The sequence below is a fragment of the Oncorhynchus mykiss genome, chromosome 27 (assembly GCF_057628025.1).
Source record: "Oncorhynchus mykiss isolate SJ-2025 chromosome 27, ASM5762802v1, whole genome shotgun sequence".
Classification (NCBI taxonomy): domain Eukaryota; kingdom Metazoa; phylum Chordata; class Actinopteri; order Salmoniformes; family Salmonidae; genus Oncorhynchus; species Oncorhynchus mykiss.
Window position 1 is genome coordinate 7,297,864 of NC_143048.1, and position 20,193 is coordinate 7,318,056.

At 42.1% G+C, this 20,193-nt stretch overlaps 1 protein-coding gene and 1 long non-coding RNA gene across 11 annotated transcripts; one reads left to right on the forward strand and one right to left on the reverse strand.

The window, feature by feature from the left end:
- Positions 1 to 3,708: 3,708 nt before the first annotated feature.
- Positions 3,709 to 6,842, reverse strand: LOC110507423 (uncharacterized). 9 transcript variants are annotated; one of them, XR_016492618.1, is made up of 5 exons: positions 6,516 to 6,838; positions 5,236 to 5,723; positions 4,892 to 4,933; positions 4,718 to 4,773; positions 3,709 to 4,539 (listed from the first exon to the last, which is right to left on the reverse strand). It is a non-coding gene; the product is annotated as an uncharacterized LOC110507423 (long non-coding RNA). The 9 variants fall into 9 exon arrangements; XR_016492614.1 differs by having other exon boundaries at positions 4,636 to 4,773; XR_016492620.1 differs by having other exon boundaries at positions 5,219 to 5,723; positions 6,516 to 6,830.
- Positions 6,843 to 6,902: 60 nt separating this feature from the next.
- Positions 6,903 to 14,375, forward strand: LOC110507414 (transcription factor RelB). Of its 2 annotated transcripts, XM_021587397.3 has the most exons (11): positions 6,903 to 7,078; positions 7,594 to 7,605; positions 7,829 to 8,016; positions 9,652 to 9,984; positions 10,690 to 10,856; positions 11,059 to 11,150; positions 11,260 to 11,391; positions 11,565 to 11,669; positions 11,918 to 12,133; positions 12,238 to 12,309; positions 12,506 to 14,375. In XM_021587397.3, exons 1-11 carry the CDS (start codon positions 7,045 to 7,047, stop codon positions 12,991 to 12,993), a joined length of 1,839 nt encoding a protein of 612 aa, XP_021443072.2. In that variant the 5' UTR covers positions 6,903 to 7,044; the 3' UTR covers positions 12,994 to 14,375. The 2 variants fall into 2 exon arrangements, with proteins under 2 accessions (XP_021443072.2, XP_021443073.2); XM_021587398.3 differs by lacking the exons at positions 6,903 to 7,078; positions 7,594 to 7,605; positions 7,829 to 8,016 and adding an exon at positions 8,805 to 9,154.
- The last annotated feature ends 5,818 nt before the right edge of the window (positions 14,376 to 20,193 follow it).

The following is a 20,193-nucleotide window of genomic DNA, read 5'->3' on the forward strand; positions in this document are numbered from 1 at the left end:
CGGTGCGTCACCTTTGCATTGTGGGAAATGTAGTATTGGTGCGTGTAAAAGATCTGCGGGCTGCCGGCTTGCTGCGGGCCGGTTCTAATAATAAATCAAGATCATCCCAGGGGCCGTAAAAAACCTTATTGCGGGCCGGATGTGGCCCGCGGGCCTTGACTCTGACATATGTGCTATAGGGAGACAGATGGACATCTGTGGACTAGGCGAAGGAGGGGTTGAGGTCAGGAGGTGAGGTCAGATCCCCTGAAGGGAGTAATAAAGGTTTACTACCCTCTTCCTGTGGCACCATAAGATGTAAGGATTGGAGAGAAGGAGGAGTGTCTTAAGTGAGATATATATATATATATATATATATATCAGTGATGGAGAGAAATGTTTGGATGTCTGAATTACAGCTGTACAGACCCTTCGGGCAGAATTAAACTTGGTTAAAGCTTCTCTAGAGTCCGTGAGTTATTTATTCTGAAAAATAAGAACCTAACACAACAATGCCTTAGTGTACATCATGGAACGTTGAGTCAAATATATAACCTATTTTTAAAACCTTTTTAAAGTTGGTTTTGTAGCATAAACTTGGAATTTGATATTTTTACTGATATTATGATTGTCTGTTTGTTTTATACCTGCAAAGTATTTAAAATGCTGTCAGTTCCTCTTTAAACTGCAGGTCACCGGTTACTTTGTGTGCTAAACGTGAAATATTTTTTGCAATTGTAAGTAATAGTTGTACATTTCGATATGGGAAATGCTTAATGGTAGTGTTTTTGTATTCTTATGATTGGGCCCTACTGTCAGATTATGGACTGCTTATCCTTTAACATCATGCTGTGTGTGACTACTGTCTTTCCATCGGCCCTATGCAGTGGTGTAGTGGTGTCTGGAGAAGTGTATACTCTAATTTATACTCAATACTCAAATGACCCACCCAGCTAAGGAAACCCTGTGTGAAAAATCCTGTTTTCCTATGGGGGTTTTAATGAGATTTTAATTTTTCAGATTTTCACACTCAAAATCACACTTAATTTATTTTTTTTTGATGGTCTAAGTCCACAACAATGCTTAAACCATTTTAATCTGATTGGGTGGGCCTGAGGGCCTAGTTCCCCAGTGGGTGGGCCTCTGTCCACCCAGGCCCATCCATGTCTACGCCCCTGATGCAAACTGCGAATGGTGGCAATGTCGCATTAATGCAATTACACAAAAGACAAAACATACGGGGCAGCAGATTGTCAAAAATAAAATGCCAAGTTATCCAAACAGGTTGTTGCATGGAAGCCTTTAGCCTAGCGTATTTACTTCACACAAAGTCTCCATAATTTCTAAGCACACGCATAATTGACACTGCCGGACTGCACACGAGACCTGAGACCCAAATGCAGTTTAGAGTTCTCCTCAGAACTGAAAATTAGATCCCTATCCTACTCAAGCCCGGTGAGCTGAAGCCTGAGCCCTGGCCTGGTCCGACATCACAGAATTTAAATGAGACTGAACCCGGGAAAAAACCCAGATTTCTAGAAAACAGTTAGCTATATTGATTTAAACTATTGTTGAATAACACGGCGGAGGCGGGTGGCAACTGTGTGAGGCAACACAATCTCACACTCAATTCGTGCAAATATGAATTAGTATTTCAGCAGATTTTATGCATTTACGGTGTGTTTTTGTGTCGCTTAATTCGTGTGAAAAGACACATTTTGTTTGACTTAATTTTAAGGAAAATACATTTCTGTGTGAATTAATCCATCGGAAAATACATTTTTGGGAGGCAGACTTTGGAACAAACTTTTGAAGTTATTAGAGCAATGCATGATGGGCAATGGTGCCTTTTTTGCTATATATATGTGTGTGTATTAACAACCCAATATTCTTCATCAACCAGTTTGTCACCGAAATAATTATAATATAATTGTAGCCTTACGTCGTTGTTTAAAAAAAATTAACACCAATATTGTTTTCTATGCTTGTTTTCACTTAATACTTTGGGATACTGATGCATGTAGTCAGAATGGCCCTTTTTTCATGTAGGCAACAGTACACAATTTTATTCATAACGCATTTTGTGGAGCCTACATTACACCATTTTCTTCATAATGCATTTAATACAAGGCTACAATTGTTTGTGTACATTACACCATTTCTTTCTTAATGCATTTTATACAAGGCTATGTCAAATTTTCTGAGGGTTGCCAGACTGAAGCCATACAGCTATGGGTTTCACAGCCCTATAATAATGATACTGGCAAGGCTCAGGAGAAGACCCACTTGCAGGCAGTTTCAAAGTAACATAAGTTTATTACAAAAACAGGGGGGCAGGCAAACGACAAATCACTTTGTTGACTTGACTTTGTTGTCCTTAAGCCATTTGCCCCAACTTTGGAAGTATGCTTGGGGTCATTGTCCATTTGGAAGACCCATTTGCGACCAAGCTTTAACTTCCTGACTGATGTCTTGAGATGTTGCTTCAATATATCCACATAATTCTTCTTCCTCATGTTGCCATCTATTTTGTGAAGTGCACCAGACCCTCCTGCAGCAAAGCACCCCAACAACATGATTCTGACACTTTTGTGCTTCACAGCTGGGATGGTGTTCTTCGGCTTGCAAGCCTCCTTTTTTCTCCAAACATAACGATGGTCATTATGATCAAACAGTTCTATTTTTGTTTCATCACACCAGAGGACATTTCTCCAAAAAGTATGATCTTTGACCCCATGTGCAGTTGCAAACTGTAGTCTGGCTTTTTTATGGCGGTTTTGGAGCAGTGGCTTCTTTCTTGCTGAGCGGCATTTCAGGTTATGTCGACATAGGACTCGTTTTACTGTGGATATAGATACTTTTGTACCTGTTTCCTCCAGCATCTTCACAAGGTCCTTTGCTGTTGTTCTGGGATTGATTTGCACTTTTCACACCAAAGTACGTTCATCTCTAGGAGACAGAACGCGTCTCCTTCCTGAGCGGTATGACGGCTGCGTGGTCCCATGGTGTTTATACTTGCATACAATTGTTTGTACAGATGAATGTGGTACCTTCAGGCGTTTGGAAATCGCTCCCAAGGGTGAACCAAACTTGTGGAGGTCTACAATTTTTTTCTGAGGTCTTGGCTGATTTCTTTTGATTTTCCCATGATATCAAGCAATGAGACACTGAGTTTGAAGGTAGGCCTTGAAATACATACACAGGTACACCCCAATTGACTCACATTATGTCAATTAACCTATCAGAAGCTTCAAAAGCCATGACATAATTTTCTAGAATTTTCCAAGCTGTTTAAAGGCACAGTCAATTTAGTGTATGTAAATGTCTGACCCACTGGAATTGTGATACAGTGAATTATGAGTGAAATAATCTGTCTATAAACAATTGTTGGAAAAATTACTTGTCATGCACAAAGTAGATGCCCTGACAGAATTGCCAAAACTATAGATTAACAAGAACTTTGTGTAGTGGTTGAAAAATGAGTTTTAATGACTCCAACCTAAGTGTATGTAAACTTCCAACTTCAACTGTATGTTCTTTCTTAGTGTGCACTGGATTATAAAAATAACTGTATGCCTATGGATGTGTAGCTAGCCAACTAGCCGATCTGTGTATGGACCCAAACATTTGGTATACATATTAGTTCAGAACCTAGCTATGATCCTCAGCTATCATAGCCAGTTGTATCAACTTCAAAACACTCTAAATGACATTAATGAAGCCTATGGATTGAGTAGAATATAATATATTTTTGTACCAAGGATGAAAGTCGTATATACATGTAGTTATTACCAAGCATGAGATCCCCACATTGTAGCCTGTACATTTAATATATTCACTGATCACGTACTCTGCCTTTTAGATCATTATCCAGTCATATCCAATACCAGGAGTATCAAATTCCAGTCTTTGAATGACACTGTGTCTGCATGTATGTATTACAATTATACACTTCTACAGTGTTTACCAATCTTGGTCCTGTGGCATCAATGGTTACACATTGTAACTAATAGACTAGAAACAGGATTTAACTAGTTAAATGCTGATTTGTAATTCATATATAATTCATACAGAAATATAATTTAAGAAACAGTACACTACACTTCCTATGCATCATGTAAATACTCTAAAACCGGTTCATCTCGATATCTAATGCCCTTCATCTGCATTGATCTGATGAACACAGGATAGGTGTAGTATTTCATCAAATGAGAGATTTAATTTCAACCAGTAGAGAATGTGACACTATATTGAAAGAAGTGAATTATCCAAGTGTTATAAATACATGCATAAATTATTTGTAATATTATAAATGCAAGTTCAATCTGTACTTCAATGTACATCTGTTGTACATTATAAAACAGAGGAAGAAAGAGGTGGTGAGAGGTGTAAAAGACAAAGGGAAAGAGGTAAGATTAATGAATCATTGCTACCCAAATATTCTCTCAGTTCATCACAATTGCATAAGTGTCTCTAGTCGGCCCGAAGGTTATCTTAAGAGCGGATGAGGTGGTGATGATGGGACTGGGAGTTGGCATCCTCTCTCACATCAAAACATATCTGCAGACGAGAGAGAGAGCATGTTTAAGCCTTGTTTTTATTTTTTATACTAACATTGTTAGTCCTCATAATCATCTGGTTAAATGCAAAACTGACCTTGGATCATTAACTCTGGGACAACTACATCTCTATCTGTATTTCAATGTAAAACATCTCTTTAATAATACTTCTTGTTGACCTGACCAAGTGCCCTCTATGTAGCCAGTTCAGATGCGGGAGGTGTTCACCGATAACCTAGAGGATTTAGGGAGAAGAGGAGAGAGGGATGAAGTGAAGGAGAGAGACTATTTATTGAGAAAATAAGGTAGTTAAAGTGACAGTGTTCAACAGGAATCTGTGTGTGTGGCCTCACCTGGTGTCCACACCACACTAAGTGGCTGGAGAGTACTTTATGCTGAAACACATGAACGGAAACACAAGAACAAACAATATAGCGTAGTTATAGAAATAATTAAGTGTCTTATTATTCTCCATAGTTGGCACTCTTGCCTATTCTTTGAAGGTGGAAGGAGCCACAGTTATACACCTGAGCCTTCTTACTGCACAACATAATCCATCAATCAGATTGATACATGAGTGTGTAGGTGTGGGTTATAGGGTGTCTAATTGTTCTACATTTTTTCAATATGGGTGATTTAAAATAGCCTGTTTTGTTTTTGTACAAACATCACACCCTTACCTAAACAGCATCCTCACCTGAGAAGTAGAAATCAAAGGGAGAGAAACTGGGAATTGAATAACTGCAGTTGACATAGCTAAGTAAATGGAAGAATACTCTTATTGCAATGTGAATGGCTCTTAAAAGAGCCTTTGGTTGTGCATAGTGTAGTCTATGGTGTTGCCAGGGAACAGCCCCCTCTTCGAAAGAAGTAGGAGGTGAAGATCTCCCGCACACAGATTGCCTCTCTTGCTGCATTGTTGGACCCCATCCTTAAAACATCCTGCAGAGCAGCAGACTTTTCCTCTGGCACACGGCGGGGAGCTGCAGATCCCCTCCTGGTCCTTGTGTATATCCTCATGAAGTTATGCAGGACACAGGTAGCCTTCACACACCTGAATTGCTCCTTCACACACCTGAATTCCTCCAGCAGGCAGTCCCAGATGGCCATAGTCACCCAACCTTGCTGTGCCCTACACATTAACTGTAGGCAATCGTTTTGAAGGAATCTCCAGTTACAAGGTATCTGTAGGAATATGGAAGATAATGTCATTATTAGACTTTTACATCACCAGGTCATTGTGGATTACTAAAGTATAATATCCCTGATACCAAATCATGATAACATTGGATTGAAAGATGCATGGGCACATATATGCATGTGTAGCATATAACAATAACAGGATCATATCAAGGATAGCATCACAAACGAATACATGAATACCATTTAAAGCTTGATGATGAGTTGATCATTTGAATCAGCTGTGCAGTGCTAAGGCAAAAACAAAAATGTGCCCCGCTTTGAGTCCCCAAGGACTGAGAACCACTGCTCTTCATTTGGGACCTCGTCATATGTAGACAGGCTTTCATAGCTCTCTTTACCCGAGGACAGAAAACCTCACAAGAAACAAACTTCATTGTAGTCAAATTACACCACACTGAATATTACGTTGCTATTATATCCATCCTCACTTATAGGGACAGGAACTACACAAAAGTACATGTCCTATTCAGAATAGCCTAACGTTACTTTCACTGACAGTTGGGGCTGCTATCCTTTCACCGTCCTCCATGGCTGTTAGCTAGCTACCTACGAATGCATTTTGAGTTTTTTTTTTACAGCGATAAATACATCAAGATAGCTAGCTAATATGACGTTAGGTAGATGGTGATATTTCATTCACTTAGCTAGCTTTCTATACAGTATGTGAAGATGGCTAGGTAGCTAACCGACTGGCTAGCTCATTTGAGTTAGCCTGCACTGTAGAAAATTAGCTAATAATACATAGTTATTTTCGAAATGTATTTACTTACTTACTTGAATAGGTTCTCCCAGCCATGTGGACGATTGGAAACAGGGCAGCAGAGTTTGTTTGTCACCGGAGCGTTTTAGAGGATATTACTATTGAACTATCTACCCCTTTAGTAGCAGCCATATGTCAAAGTTTAAAACAGGTTTTTAGAAATGTTTGCAAATGTATTAGATAAAAACAATAATCCCACTCGAGACATTGCACTGGCGGCTATTGTGCTACAGTAGTTTGCTAAATATAGGTGATGGAATGAGCCGTTATTTGACGTTTGTACATGGCTACAGCCAGCACAACACTGCCCCTGGGGGGTTTCCCCAACTGGTGATGTAAGGGGATTTCCACCCAGACGTCGCATGCTTCTTAAAAACGAAAGGCCAATTGAAGCAAATCGGAGAGCGATTTTTGGATCGCTGTAGCCTACGGTTGCCACGAAATGATTGGTCTGGGGAAATAGGACAGAATTGTGTTTGTGTCTGGGTTTTTTAAACTACTCGAACAAGCTTTCCACCTCCAGGACAAACGTCGTAACGTGCCATGAGAAACATGAGTGTTCAAAATGGCACTTCAAGTAAGTGACTTTTCTTTTACGTAAACTAAATCGGAGTTATGCATCTACGGTGTCTGATGTGTGTTGTCCCACGACATTCACATTGGCATGGACAGTAGTATAATTTTCATACATATTTTATACAGATATACAGAATAGTGTAAAGGAAACGCATTGTCATGGGTCTGTGTCAAAAAGGGGACTGACTGCAGGCGCCTTGACAAGTGAACCTACAGTTTAAACGGCACACTGCCATGCTATTCAATTGGCAGTTTGTGTTGTCATTCTGTCTTCCCAAGCGTGACTGACAGTTGAGTAGAGGGGCCAACACCCACTTCTGAGATATCACACTAGTCTTGGGCACGAGTCTTATTCTACCTGTTAAACATATACTATTACATTGTAATACCTGTTATACTATTACAGTCATTGTCATACATGTAGTTAGTCTCGCCTGTTACACCTATAGTATAACATTGTCACAAAGTAATTATTCATGAGTTAACTCACTTTTCTTCTCCTGCTTTGTACACCAGCAATCGACTTGGGTGAGTAGGCTATTTATTATTAATGTACAGTTTGAAATACTTAAAAAATATATATATATATATCTAGTAGGCCTATAGTCTACATATATAGGGCCTTTTTGGCCTATGCATCATGCTCGTGGTTTGATGTAGCTGCTACTGCACACAAACAGACATAGATCACACCATGGCCTTCACACCAGCTCCCTTTGCAGGCTCCTCATCCCACTCCCTCTACTTTTAGACATCATTCAGGAGGTAATCTCTGCAGACCGGGGGTTTCCCTGTCATGTCCAGTCTGGTTTCTGCCTCCCTGGACCTCCTCATCCCCCCGTAGACTCTGACCTCCAGGCCCAGAACCACAGGGTCATGCCCAGGCAGACACCCTCCTCAACGCCCCCAGTACTGGTGCCAAGGGGCACGACCTCCAGGGTGAGTACCAAGCCTTTCGGGATCTAATGCAAAAATATATTCAGCCACTCTTGAAGGAAAATATGTACAATAAATTGTTGTTTTTGTTAGGCCATTGATTCATAGAGTTCAATAGGTAAAACCGAGAGGTCGACTTGTAGTGGTTAGTTAGTGATTTGATTTGTTTCTGCAGCCTCTCAGGTACTCTTTATGGTCACATCAGTTCACACTGTTAATGTTTGGTATCTCAGTTTGTTGTAATAGCTGGGAGATAAAGTCAAGAAAACAGCTAATGGGTTGATCTGAAGTATAGTCTTATCAGGGATGTGTGCTATCGCTTTTTCCAAGGCAGACAGACACACCTCGGGGCTAAGTGAAACTCAACTACTGACAGTTTCCATGGATAAGGAATGTGCACAACGGCACATAGCGTGGTGCCTCGATTCACTGGTGCTTGACGTCTAAAGGCGTCCTTGAGCACCTTGTTGTTATGCCTTGGGTTGCTGTTCTCAAATAGTCTGGAACTCACAGTGAGACAATTGTGGTCTGTGTGTGTTTGTGTGTCAAAGTGGTGCCTTGGAATAGACTGTGAGCTGAGTTGACACACCCCCGTCTGCATGTTGTTTCCTCTCATGGGGGAGGTGGCAGAAAAGGAGAGAAAGAGTGTCATCTGATTCCAACTTTCGTTTTTGAGTTCCCTTCCTTCCGGGGGCCAACCCTTTCAGGGTGGAAGTTCACATTCTGAGGCTTTTCTGCTTTTCTAATTGGTCGATCTGCTGTAGATTATGTCAACTTCCTGTTTCCTGAGCATGCTGCTCCTGGCTCGATTGGCTCGATCCAAGCTGCTTTTGTGTAGAGGCTTTAAGGCATGCCCATAATATCACTCTTACACACACACACACACACAAACCGCCTGTAGACGCTACTTTGAAGTGGAGCATATTGATCACACACACCTCTTTTTGTTCATACAGCCTTATCCACTTCTGGTGGTTTGTTTAGACAGACTTGAGTTGTAGGACGGCTTGTAATAACAAAGAGTTTAAGGCGATCCCTTAAGTCGGTCAGCTTGTTTTTCTTTGTTCCGGTTTGTTTTTGGCGAATCGCTTTTCCTGTTGCTAGTCTCTAGGGATTCTTCAAACGGGCTGTTAATTAGAAGGTATGTGGTTGAACTTGGAGAGTTAAGGGCAAAGTGTGTGTGAGAGAGATTGCTTCTGTCTATAATGACCACAGGCCGTTTTTTTACTGATATAAGTATACCACTTTGACGTATAAGAGAAACCAGGAGAAATGGGCAGACCGAGAGAGAGAGCAAGAGAGAGGGAGGCATGAAGGATGAAAAACAGTCGCCTGAGAGGACGGAAGTATAGAGGGGTTAACCAAAAACGGAAGAGAGATGCTCTCTAGTTTAACGGTTGAGAGGGGGGCATGGCAACAGAATGTGTCAAATGAGGACATAGAAAGTGGTGTACTGAGAGGGAGTATGTAGATAAACGATAACAATGCAGGTTATCTTTGAAAACGCCCTCAACCGTTTTATTCTCAGTACCGTCATGATGATGTTTTGGATACAAAGTTAACTGTTTGTTGTCAGGCTGTGTTCTTTACATGGATTTTTAAACATGGCCATTGTCTTTAAATTATGTCTCTCCGCAGGCACCCTGCTTCTTCCCTCAGCCCCAGCACCCCTCTAGCACCAGAGATATGGCAGCACCTCACCCCACTCGTGGGGTCTCTCATTCGGGCTCAAACCGACGAGGACGGGGATCCTCTGGTTCAGGGACTTCCAGGGGGCCAGCGGGTCCCTCTCGACAGGCCCAGACAGACACTGATCTGCTGGAGCAGATCCTGGAGAGGCCCACCCTGGCTGTGGTGGAGCAGCCCAAGGAGAGAGGCATGAGGTTCCGCTATGAGTGTGAGGGCCGCTCGGCCGGGAGCATCCTAGGGGCCTCCAGTGGGGACTCCAACAAGACCCTGCCTGCTATAGAGGTACCCAATAGATCCATATTGTATTTGGCTGTATTTTAATTTACAACAATTTAGCAGTTGCAGTTAACACCCTTACTCTTGTGATAAGTTACATCTTCGTGACCCCTCAGTCAGAACCTTGCTATAACGTCTTATTAGAATAGAACCTAGTCCTTATATTTGTTTACTGCAAATTGTGTTCCCAATGTCATCCCTAACATGAACTGGATGTGTATGTCTGTGTGGGAAGTGGAAGGGTTAACGGAATGTACCATCTATCCCAGAATTCCCCCCTTGTTGGTTTGGCTGCCCTCAACACATAGAGCCTTTCAAGTATAAGGATCAGGGGCAGAGGGAGAGGAATTGATTGTAACTGAAATAGAAAGTACCCCACAAATCCACATCTTTGTCTGATTTAAACACTGTTGATCCCCACCCACATACTACAATTCAGACCGCATCTCTCTAAGACTATCAGACAAGTGCGAAGTTTGACGCTTGACATTTGAAAGGGAGAGGCACTGAATCCGTTTTGGTTGTTCACCTTACATTTACTCAGTTTTAATCATGCTCTCACTTGTGTCGGAGGAAGAAAGACGGTTTGATTGATGCATATCTCGCTTTGATTGATGCATACAGTATCTCTCTCCTCCTCCTCTTTCTTTGTCCCTCTCCCCATTTCTTTCTCTTCTTCACACTCTTCCCCCTTTCTCCTCCCTCTTTCAGCTCCAGGGTCCCATTCAGAACATAAAAAAAGTGATGGTCACTGTTTCCCTGGTGACCAAAGACTACCCGTACCGCCCACACCCCCACTGCCTTGTGGGTAAAGACTGTGCGGATGGTACCGGAATCTGTGTCGTCTGCTTTAACCCCCACAGCAACCGACGTCACAGGTACCCCTCTCTTTCTCTCCTCTATTCATCACTCTCTTTTCTTAAGTTTCTCCCTTTGTCCACCAGAGGCCCATATCCTCCTCCTTTCTCATTCCTCCTTCACCGTTTTTGGGGTGCTTTGCTAGGAAAGTGCACTGGGTTAGTGTAAACATGTCTGTTTTTAAGGGTTGGTAACCAACCATGTTTTGTGTGCACCTTGCAGTTTCGCTAACCTGGGCATCCAGTGTGTCAGGCGGAAGGAGCTGGATGCCTCTCTAGAGAAGAGACGGAATCAGAAGATCGACCCCTTTAAAAGTGAGCAGAGCCCTGACACGCACATTAAGCACATCGCAAGCACACGCAGAATGTATCCAATTATACACATCCAATATTATTGTACAATAAAGTTGTATTGTCCTCCCAGCGGGCCACTCTAAAAGCATCGAGGACATGGACATGAACGTGGTGCGGCTGTGTTTCCAGTGTGAGCTGGAGTGGGTGGATGGAAAGAGGGACTTTCTGAACCCCATAGTGTCCAACCCCGTCTATGACAAGAGTAAGATCCCCTCCCAAACATCCTCCTGACACTGACACAACCACCTACACATGACTGCCTTTACATAGTCCTCTAACGGGATGCGACACAGCACTGTAAGACCACAGCTATGTAAATGTACTTCCTGAACGATCCAGCAGGTGTTCAGTGTGCGTATGTGTGCGTGTTCACAGAGGCGACCACCACATCTGAGTTGAGGATCAACCGTCTGAACATTGTTAAAGGGCCATGCACCGGCAAGACTGAGATCTACATGCTCTGCGACAAAGTCCAGAAAGGTGAGATGCAGCCAGACTCCCAAGTTGTAATATACAACGGGGAAGTAAACTCCTGTTAAAACAACTAAATGGAAGTGACACATGACGTGTGATGACACATCTCAGGAAATACACTGTTGAAGTCAAACAGCTTGGAGAACGATACAAGCTGATTGGTGTGTGTGTGTGTGTGTGTGTGTGTGTGTGTGTGTGTGTGTGTGTGTGTGTGTGTGTGTGTGTGCGTGTGCGTGTGCGTGCTGCCCGCTCAGACGACATAGAGATCATCTTCAAGAGGGGGTCTTGGGAGGCCAAGGCGGAGTTTGCCCAGACGGACGTCCACCGGCAGATCGCTATCGTGTTCAAGACCCCGTCCTACCGGGAACAGGACGTGGGGGAGGAAGTGGAAGTAAAAGTCTTCCTGCGCCGTCTCTCTGACCACATGGACAGTGACCCCGTCACGTTTACCTACCAGCCCAACAACACAGGTTGATACAACTTCTGATGTTATATATGATATCATAAATGCTGTGTTATAACATGTTAGGTGATTTATTTTTCTTCTTCTGTTCTGTTTTGATGCCGTGTTCAGATCCCTATGAGGTGAAGCGGAAGAGAAAGATAAAGACGGACATCAGCTTCACAGAGAGATCCTGTGTGGCAGGTGAGGATTGGCCTCGGCTCTCTCTCTCTCTCTTTCCAGCTTCAATTTCTGCGACCTATTTCAGGACAGAAAGTAAAAAGGAAAGTGAAAGAGAGAACAATGAAGGCTGCTTACACAGCAGCCTCACAAAAACAAATGACTGCACAGCTGAGTGTCAGTAAGGTGTTCTAACACAAGTCCTTTCTACCGCCCACAGCACAGAATGTGGCTGCAGCAGAATCGCAGCCACCCGAGCCATTCACCTTCACCCCAGCAGATAACTGGCTGGTCCCAGAGGAGTTGCATCCTCCTACCCAGTCTGGGACCTCCACCATGGGGGAGATCCACTACAGTGACACCCAGGAGGACAGCTTCTTGAACGAGTGCATAAGCCCAGAGGACATCAGTGTTCTCTCTCTACTTCTGGAGCCTCTGTTCCATGACCCTGCCCTCCTTGGCTTTGGCCAGGGGGTCAACTCCCTCTTTGTCCCAGGTGGCATGGACATGAACTTTAACCCCAACCAGTGTGAGTCTGGGCAGGACTTGGGCTACTATAACGACCAGCAGTTCAACCAGCTAGTCAACGAGAATCAGGCCTCTCTGATGCAGCCCTTCCCACTGTCACTCCCTGGCTCCGCCCCTCAGGGTCAGTGTGATAACGAGGGGTGTGATTTGGTCCAGGTGAAGACAGAGGGGGACCTATGAGAGCAAAACATACCCCCATAAGACTGAATGTGGTAACCCCTGAACTTTTAAGTTTTTTTGTTGTTGTGTTGCTCCTCAAACTAGAAGTTTAGGGTGTGTAGGGACCTAACTCTGTACCCTGTGACAGTCCTCTCACCCAAACATAGTACGGTATGAGAGTTTGGACACACACTGGCAATAGCAGTAGCTGAGGCACCTTGTACCCTAATGGTGTGGTTACCCCTTTCCCCCAAAGGCCTTGCTGGACGAGGCTATAATCCAGACCCTGTCTCTCCTTCCCACACACGACCACTACCAGACCCTAAAATAATACATTTCAAAAAGTCTGTCCAGACCCAAGCCTTTGAGTGTAATGTGTTGCCTTCACCATGCTGCTAACGTTAGCCTAAGGCTAATAGCCGTGATCAGCACAGCACTCACAGATGACATGTAGCTTTAGCGCCTCCGGGGGGACCAGAGTGATACTGGTGGAGGCGAGTTGCCCTTCCAATAGGCTAGCCATGGATGTTAAAAATGGTTCCTACCTACCCATTGTCAATACTACCTGTGGTGATTAGAGGACCATCCAGTACTCTGACCAAATACAAAATGGACACTTAAACTCAACTCTTGTCTGCCTTGTCAGTTTTCCTTGTCAGGCTCCGTCTGTGTATATATTGTGGTTGAGGCAGACTTCGACAAGGACCTGCAGGAAATCCCTGAATTGAGGATTCAACTAAAGGAAAGCATAACTAAGGGCTCGATTCAATCCATATCGCGGATGTTCAGCGCTATAGCGTGATTGAACATGAAAGGTAATTTCCAATTGAGCCGACATATGCACCGTTTACCATGAATACAGTCTCTGCGAATGTGCCATCATTGCCTTTAAATGTATGTTGTGCTGTAGCGTGGATCTTCAGCACGACAGATTGAATCGAGCCCTAAGCATTTAACTGTCGGTGCAAGACAACCTGAAAACGACCCCTCTGTGGAGAAATTGTTAAGTAAAAGGGACCATCTATCAAAGGCTGTTTATTTTTCACTTTCCATATGTGATATATTCTTTATTGTGTAGTCAGTCATTGTCTGTTATCTGTCGTTTTTTGAACGTTGACATCAGTTTTAACCTCTGGTTCACCTGTTGACTCTGTTTGTTGTAATAACCAATATTCATGTACAGTAGAAACGACCATAGTCCTATGCGCTGTCCTTCCTAGTGTCTACCTCTGTCGTGTTGCTGTAAGTCCTATTCAGTTAAACATGTTCAGTGTATGTTCAGATTCTTAACAGATCCACAGCTTCTTTGTATACTGTATGCCAGACTCCTCCCTGCACACTAGCGTTTTGATTGTTGCCATTAGTATTTCAAAAATAAAATGATTGCAAGTCTTCATCTTAAACTCTGGTCACTTCAAGTGCGTTTTGTTGTTGGTTGTATAGGCTATTTCATATTTAATATAATTGACGTCAGGTTTTTACTAAATGTAAAAAGCAAACTGTCCAATAACAGAAAGGAGAGTGAAAAAGAGACACAACGGCTGTGGGAGAACGAGTGTGTCCCCTCCTGGGTCCGTTGTTGTGTTCAGGCTCGGCTGCTTTTAATGCAATCCTATTTTTAGCAGCCAGCTTTTCTTGCCCGGTCAGAGTCCATCCCCCTCACATTCCTAATGCCTCACTCACATTTACTCCAAAAACAACGTGACTTCCCCTAACCTCACCCACACAACCTGCCCAGTCGTGTACATGGGACCTGACTTGACTGTTGTGACTTGACAATTATTGTAATACACAGAAATATATTATTTGAATTGTTTGTAACTGGGTGTTTTACCCAATGAAAAAGCAGAAATGCTCTTATGTTAGCTCATCAGTTTCTTGGGAAGCGCTTTGATGAGGCGCTTCACTGAGTCAACAATGACTCATTCTCCCATACAGCTTGTGTGTTGTACCGCTGAAACTTGTTCTGGTTTATCTTGAAGCATTTCTATTTGGATGTATTTATTAAACCGTCATAGTTTAATCCCCCGTGTTCAGTTTTTTGCTGAGTCAGAGGACCATTATGGGAAGTTCTAAGTCCACTGTAAAATCCCAATCTTGGCAGCAGTTCAAGCTTTCACCCAGGTTCTGTTTATTAGGCACAAACAGTAACAACGTCTTCAAATGTTTTTACAGGAGAGAAGCTTTTTTTATGCCTACTGAACGCAACCCAGTGAAAGAGAGGCACAATTCACACCGCCCTTATCTGCTGAACGGCACAAGCCTCAATGGATCTCTCTTTACAGGTCCACGGGGAACAATATGACAACGTACATTTGTTTAATAAGCTCAATAATAACATAGAAGCTGGATTTCCCAGTTAAATGGTCTCTTTACTCCTCCCATAGACGTACAGGCCCAGTCTGAGCAGGTGTATCTCAAAATGTGCTTTTCACTGTTGACCAACACTGGAAAAAGCGTGGCATGAAGCCACAGGGAAACCCCACACTGGGCTCACAGCCAAAAGTTTCATTCCCGCATGTACACACAGTTAGTCACACCCTGATGAGTATTACTAGAGGTAAAATCAATACACATTTCAAACTTGACTATAGTACATTTCATACTTGACTAAAGTATACACACTCACATGAATGGTTTTTATTTCTTTAGGCCTACTGTACATGCTCAAGTTTATCCTGCTTTGGTCTGAATTCACTTTAAAACTAGCTCAGCAGCTTTAGGAGAATTTGCATACTTGGCCAGAAATTAACTTAGGGATTTTGTAACGTAAAATTTCTACAGATTCATGCTGAAGAGCTTTTCAAGTATTTCGGTTAGTCATAAGAAAGCATAGACATGAGGTTACCTTGTAGAGAGTCACCTGCAGCTACCCTCTCAGTGTGGTTATTCCCTGTAATATAAGGACAATGGTGGGAAGTGAGTGAGCGAGTACAAAGCATTGGCAGCTAGTTAGGGGCTTGGATATTGAAAGTTCCCATCTATAAAAATGCTGATTGAGGTAGTTGAAATGTCCTGTGTGGCCATACAACAATCCCCATATCTCCTCGTCTTACTCACACATCACTTACTGTATGTCCTGCAAATGTGTTTGAATGCAAATGAGAATGTGTGACATAACAAAGTCAACGTTTAACCTTTCCTCTCTCCACCTTTTCTAGTGTTAAAATGTAACCTGTGTGTGTGAGACAATTTGAATCTTTGTGACATATTATAGAATTAATTTAAACTAGATTGTCCTAAATGTGGAATGATTAAATCATGTTGAAGGATGAAACTTAATTACCGTATAACAGAATTATAGGAGTGGAGTTTGCTATAAGGACGAGCCATGATTAAGCCTGGAAGTGGTAAAACTTGACAGTTTCCTTTGCACTCCATTTTAGCAGACTCTCTACTGCCTCCTATTGGTTTCAGACAGGGTTGGGGAGAAACTGATTGCATGTGATCCATTAAATGTAATCTGATTACAAACAACTAACTGTAATCTGTCAGGTTATCAGAAAAAATATTGTAATCAGATTACATATACTTTTAAAAAACTAGACTACTTCATGGATGACTTCTACATTCCGATAGGATGTTTGCGAAACAAATACATGGACGCCTTTCTTTTTTTCTCAATGACATTCAATTCAACATTGAAAAAAGGCCCAACTTTGTTCCACCTGAGCAAGTCTGACCACAAGTCAAAGACCACTATGATGGGTCCTTTTTGTCTTCTTCTAATGCCTCTTAAAGGGAAAGTAATCCAAAAGTAACTGAAAGTAATCAGATTACGTTGCTGAGTTTAGGTAATCCAAAAGTGACGTAACTGATTACAATTTTGGACAGGTAACTGGTCAAACAGATTACATTTATAGGTACCTTACCCAACCTTGGTTTGGGATCACTGAATGTTGATGGCCCTACACAATGGGACTTAGCAGCTGTAATTGATCATGGGCCACATGAACACAACCAGTCACAAAGGCTGCATCTACACAGGTTGCCCAATTATTGCCAAATTAACAATCTGATTGTTCAAAAGACCAATTAGTGGCAAAATATCAGAATTGGGCTGGCTGTATAAATGCAGTCTATGGTGTTGTTGTGGTTTAGAGATGGCCTACATAGCTGTTTCTCTGGGGGATTCAGGGGGATTTTGGCCTGGTAGGCTGACTGGCTGATCGTTGTGTGGAAAAAATTAGCAAACAAGATGCTATCTTCTGAATTTAGCTGATAGTGTTGTCTCCCCCTGAACCACAATGGTAACAATAGGGGAAACGTGTGAATGCAAAATGACTCAACCTTCATAATGAACAGTCCCTCTAGAACATGTTAACCAAACATTGGGAACACCTTCCTAATATAGATTTTATTTTCCTTTAGAACAGCCTCAACTTTTCGGGGAGTGGACTCTGCAAGGTGTCGAAAGCAATCCACAGTAATGCTGGCCCATTTTCACTCCAATGCTTCCCACAGTTGTGTCAAGTTGCCTGGATGTCCTTTGGGTGGTAGACCATTCTTGATACACGCATGAAAGTGTTGAGTGTGAGCAGTGTTGCAGTTCTTGACACAAACCAGTGCGCCTGGAACCTACTACCATACCCGTTCAAAGGCACTTAAATATTTTGTCTTCCCGATTCACCCTCTGAATGGCACACACACAATCCATGTCTCAATTGTCTCAAAGCTTAAAAATCCTTCTTTAACCTGTCTCCCCTTCATCTACACCGATTGACGTGGATTTAACAAGTGATCATAGCTTTCACCTGGATTCACCTGGTCAGTCTATGTCATGGAAAGAGCAGGTGTCCTTAGTGTTTAGTATACTCAATGTATGTCATCACCTGTTGACTGTTTGATTACAATTTATTTTAGGTCTATCAAGTAAAACTAGAAATCTATAAACCGACTCACCGACCCAATTGTCAGTCAATGACATAATGGAAACACATAATGAAAAAGTTTGAGGTCACTTAGAAATGTCCTTGTTTTTGAAAGAAAATCACTTTTTTTTTTTGTCCATTAAAATAACATTAAATTGATCAGAAATACAGTGTAGACATTGTTAATGTTGTAAATGACTATTGTAGTTGGAAACGGCAGATTTTTTATGGACTATCTACAGAGGCCCGTTATCAGCAAGCATCACTCCTGTGTTCCAATGGCACATTGTGTTAGCTAATCCAAGTTTATAATTTTAAAAGGCTAATTGATCATTAGAAAACCCTTTTACAATTATGTTAGCACAGATGAAAACTGTTGATCTCATTAAAGTAGCAATAAAACTGGCCTTCTTTAGACTAGTTGAGAATCTGGAGCATCAGTATTTGTGGGTTTGATTACAGGCTAAAAACGGACAAACAAAGAACTTTCTTCTGAAACTCGCCAGTCTATTCTTGTTCTGAGAAATGAAGGCTATTCCATGTGAGAAATTGCCAAGAAACTGAAGATCTCGTACAATGCTCCCTTCACAGAACAAACTAGCTATAAGTAGAATAGTAGTTTTGAACAGTAGCGTATGCATATAATCATAAGGGAATGGAACAAAGCACTCAATTCTCACATCTCGTCAAGTTCAAAGTAGTTGAGAAGCTCTCAAGTCACATGTCCATATTCAAATCTATAGTATACTACACTGTCATTCCATTCACTAGCTCTACAATCAAATCAAATAACTAAAGACACTGAACGATGGATGATTCCCTGAACGATGCTCCACACATAGTATATTTCACTGTTTATTGCTTAGTTTGCATACTGTGCATTCACATCGTAGACTCTGCCTGCGTAATGGCATAAAGACAGGTTTTTTTTTTAAGTATGGGCCTATGGGGAAAACAAGTGCTATCATACATTAGATTTACAGTAAGGGTAATTTAAGTCTTTGGCATACAACATCGCCTATCCTTATAAGGTAAGGATGAACCTGTAGACAGATAATTGTTGCGAACTCCTACTTTGTTGCTAGGTAACTCCACCCACGGGAGTCCCCCAACTAACAGGGACTCCCCGCCCTACAAGTGTCTTAACCACACACCATTTTGTAATGGAAACCGTTACAGCGGACCTGTGCAGGCACACTGAAGGAGTCGAAAGCGAAAGCCACAAAATAAACTGTGTTTACTGAAGACCCAAGCAGCTTATTTTTCAATAATATCATTGGTTCCATATAAGGGAATTAATTTACCAGGGTGTATGTGGTCTATCTGCCATTTAAGTGAGTTAAGGGGTGTGTGGTGTAAATAAGACGAAGTCCATCTTGCCTTATGGTCCTCGTAATCTCCCAAAAAGCACAAACAGACAGAGAGTGGGACAAAACACAAATTGTTAAATACAAATTGTAATGAGAAAAATGAGCTTATTTGTTTAAGACTCAATTACTGTAGGCTATTGCCTGTTGTGTTTAGATTAATGACATGGGGCCTCATTTATCAGCCGTGAGTACATTTCGTACTAAAATCTGGCATAGGTGGAGATTGTAGGATATGCGTGCGCAACAAATGAGTGGGATTTATCAAACTGTGGCATGGAACATACAGGGCCTTCAGAAAGTATTCATACCTCTTGACTTATTTCCGCATTTTGTTGCCTTACAACCTGAATTCAAAATGGAAAGACTTGAAAATTGCTGTTCACCACCGCTCCCCATCTAACTTAACGAGAGTTTGAGAAAATCTTTACCGGCCCTTCTGGACAAATCAGTTAAAATTACACTTACTTACGGCCCATGACGATCACATCAGATCCGACCCAGACGTGTGACATTACTTCAATTCTGGATCCGGGCCCGCTCACGTCCCGGTTCGGGTCTCAGGTATTCGGTACAGGTTTATCAGTTAAGACCTCTACTGCATATGCATGTTTTTATAGATAAATTAGAGCCATACTACACTGAACAAAAATATAAACGCAACGTGCCACAATTTCAAAGATTTTACTGACTTACAGTTTATATAAGGAAATCAGTCAAATAAAGTCATTAGGCTCTAACCTATTCACATGACTGGGAATACAGATATGCTACTGTTGGTCACAGATACCTTGACAAAAGGTAAGGGCATAGAGTTGATCAGGCTTTTGATTGTGGAATGTTGTCCCACTCCTCTTCAATGGCTGTGCGAAGTTGCTGGATATTGGTGGGAACTGGAACACGATGATCCAGAACATCCCAAACATGCTCAATGGGTGAAATGTCGGGTAAGTATGCAGTCCATGGAAGAACTGGTACATTTT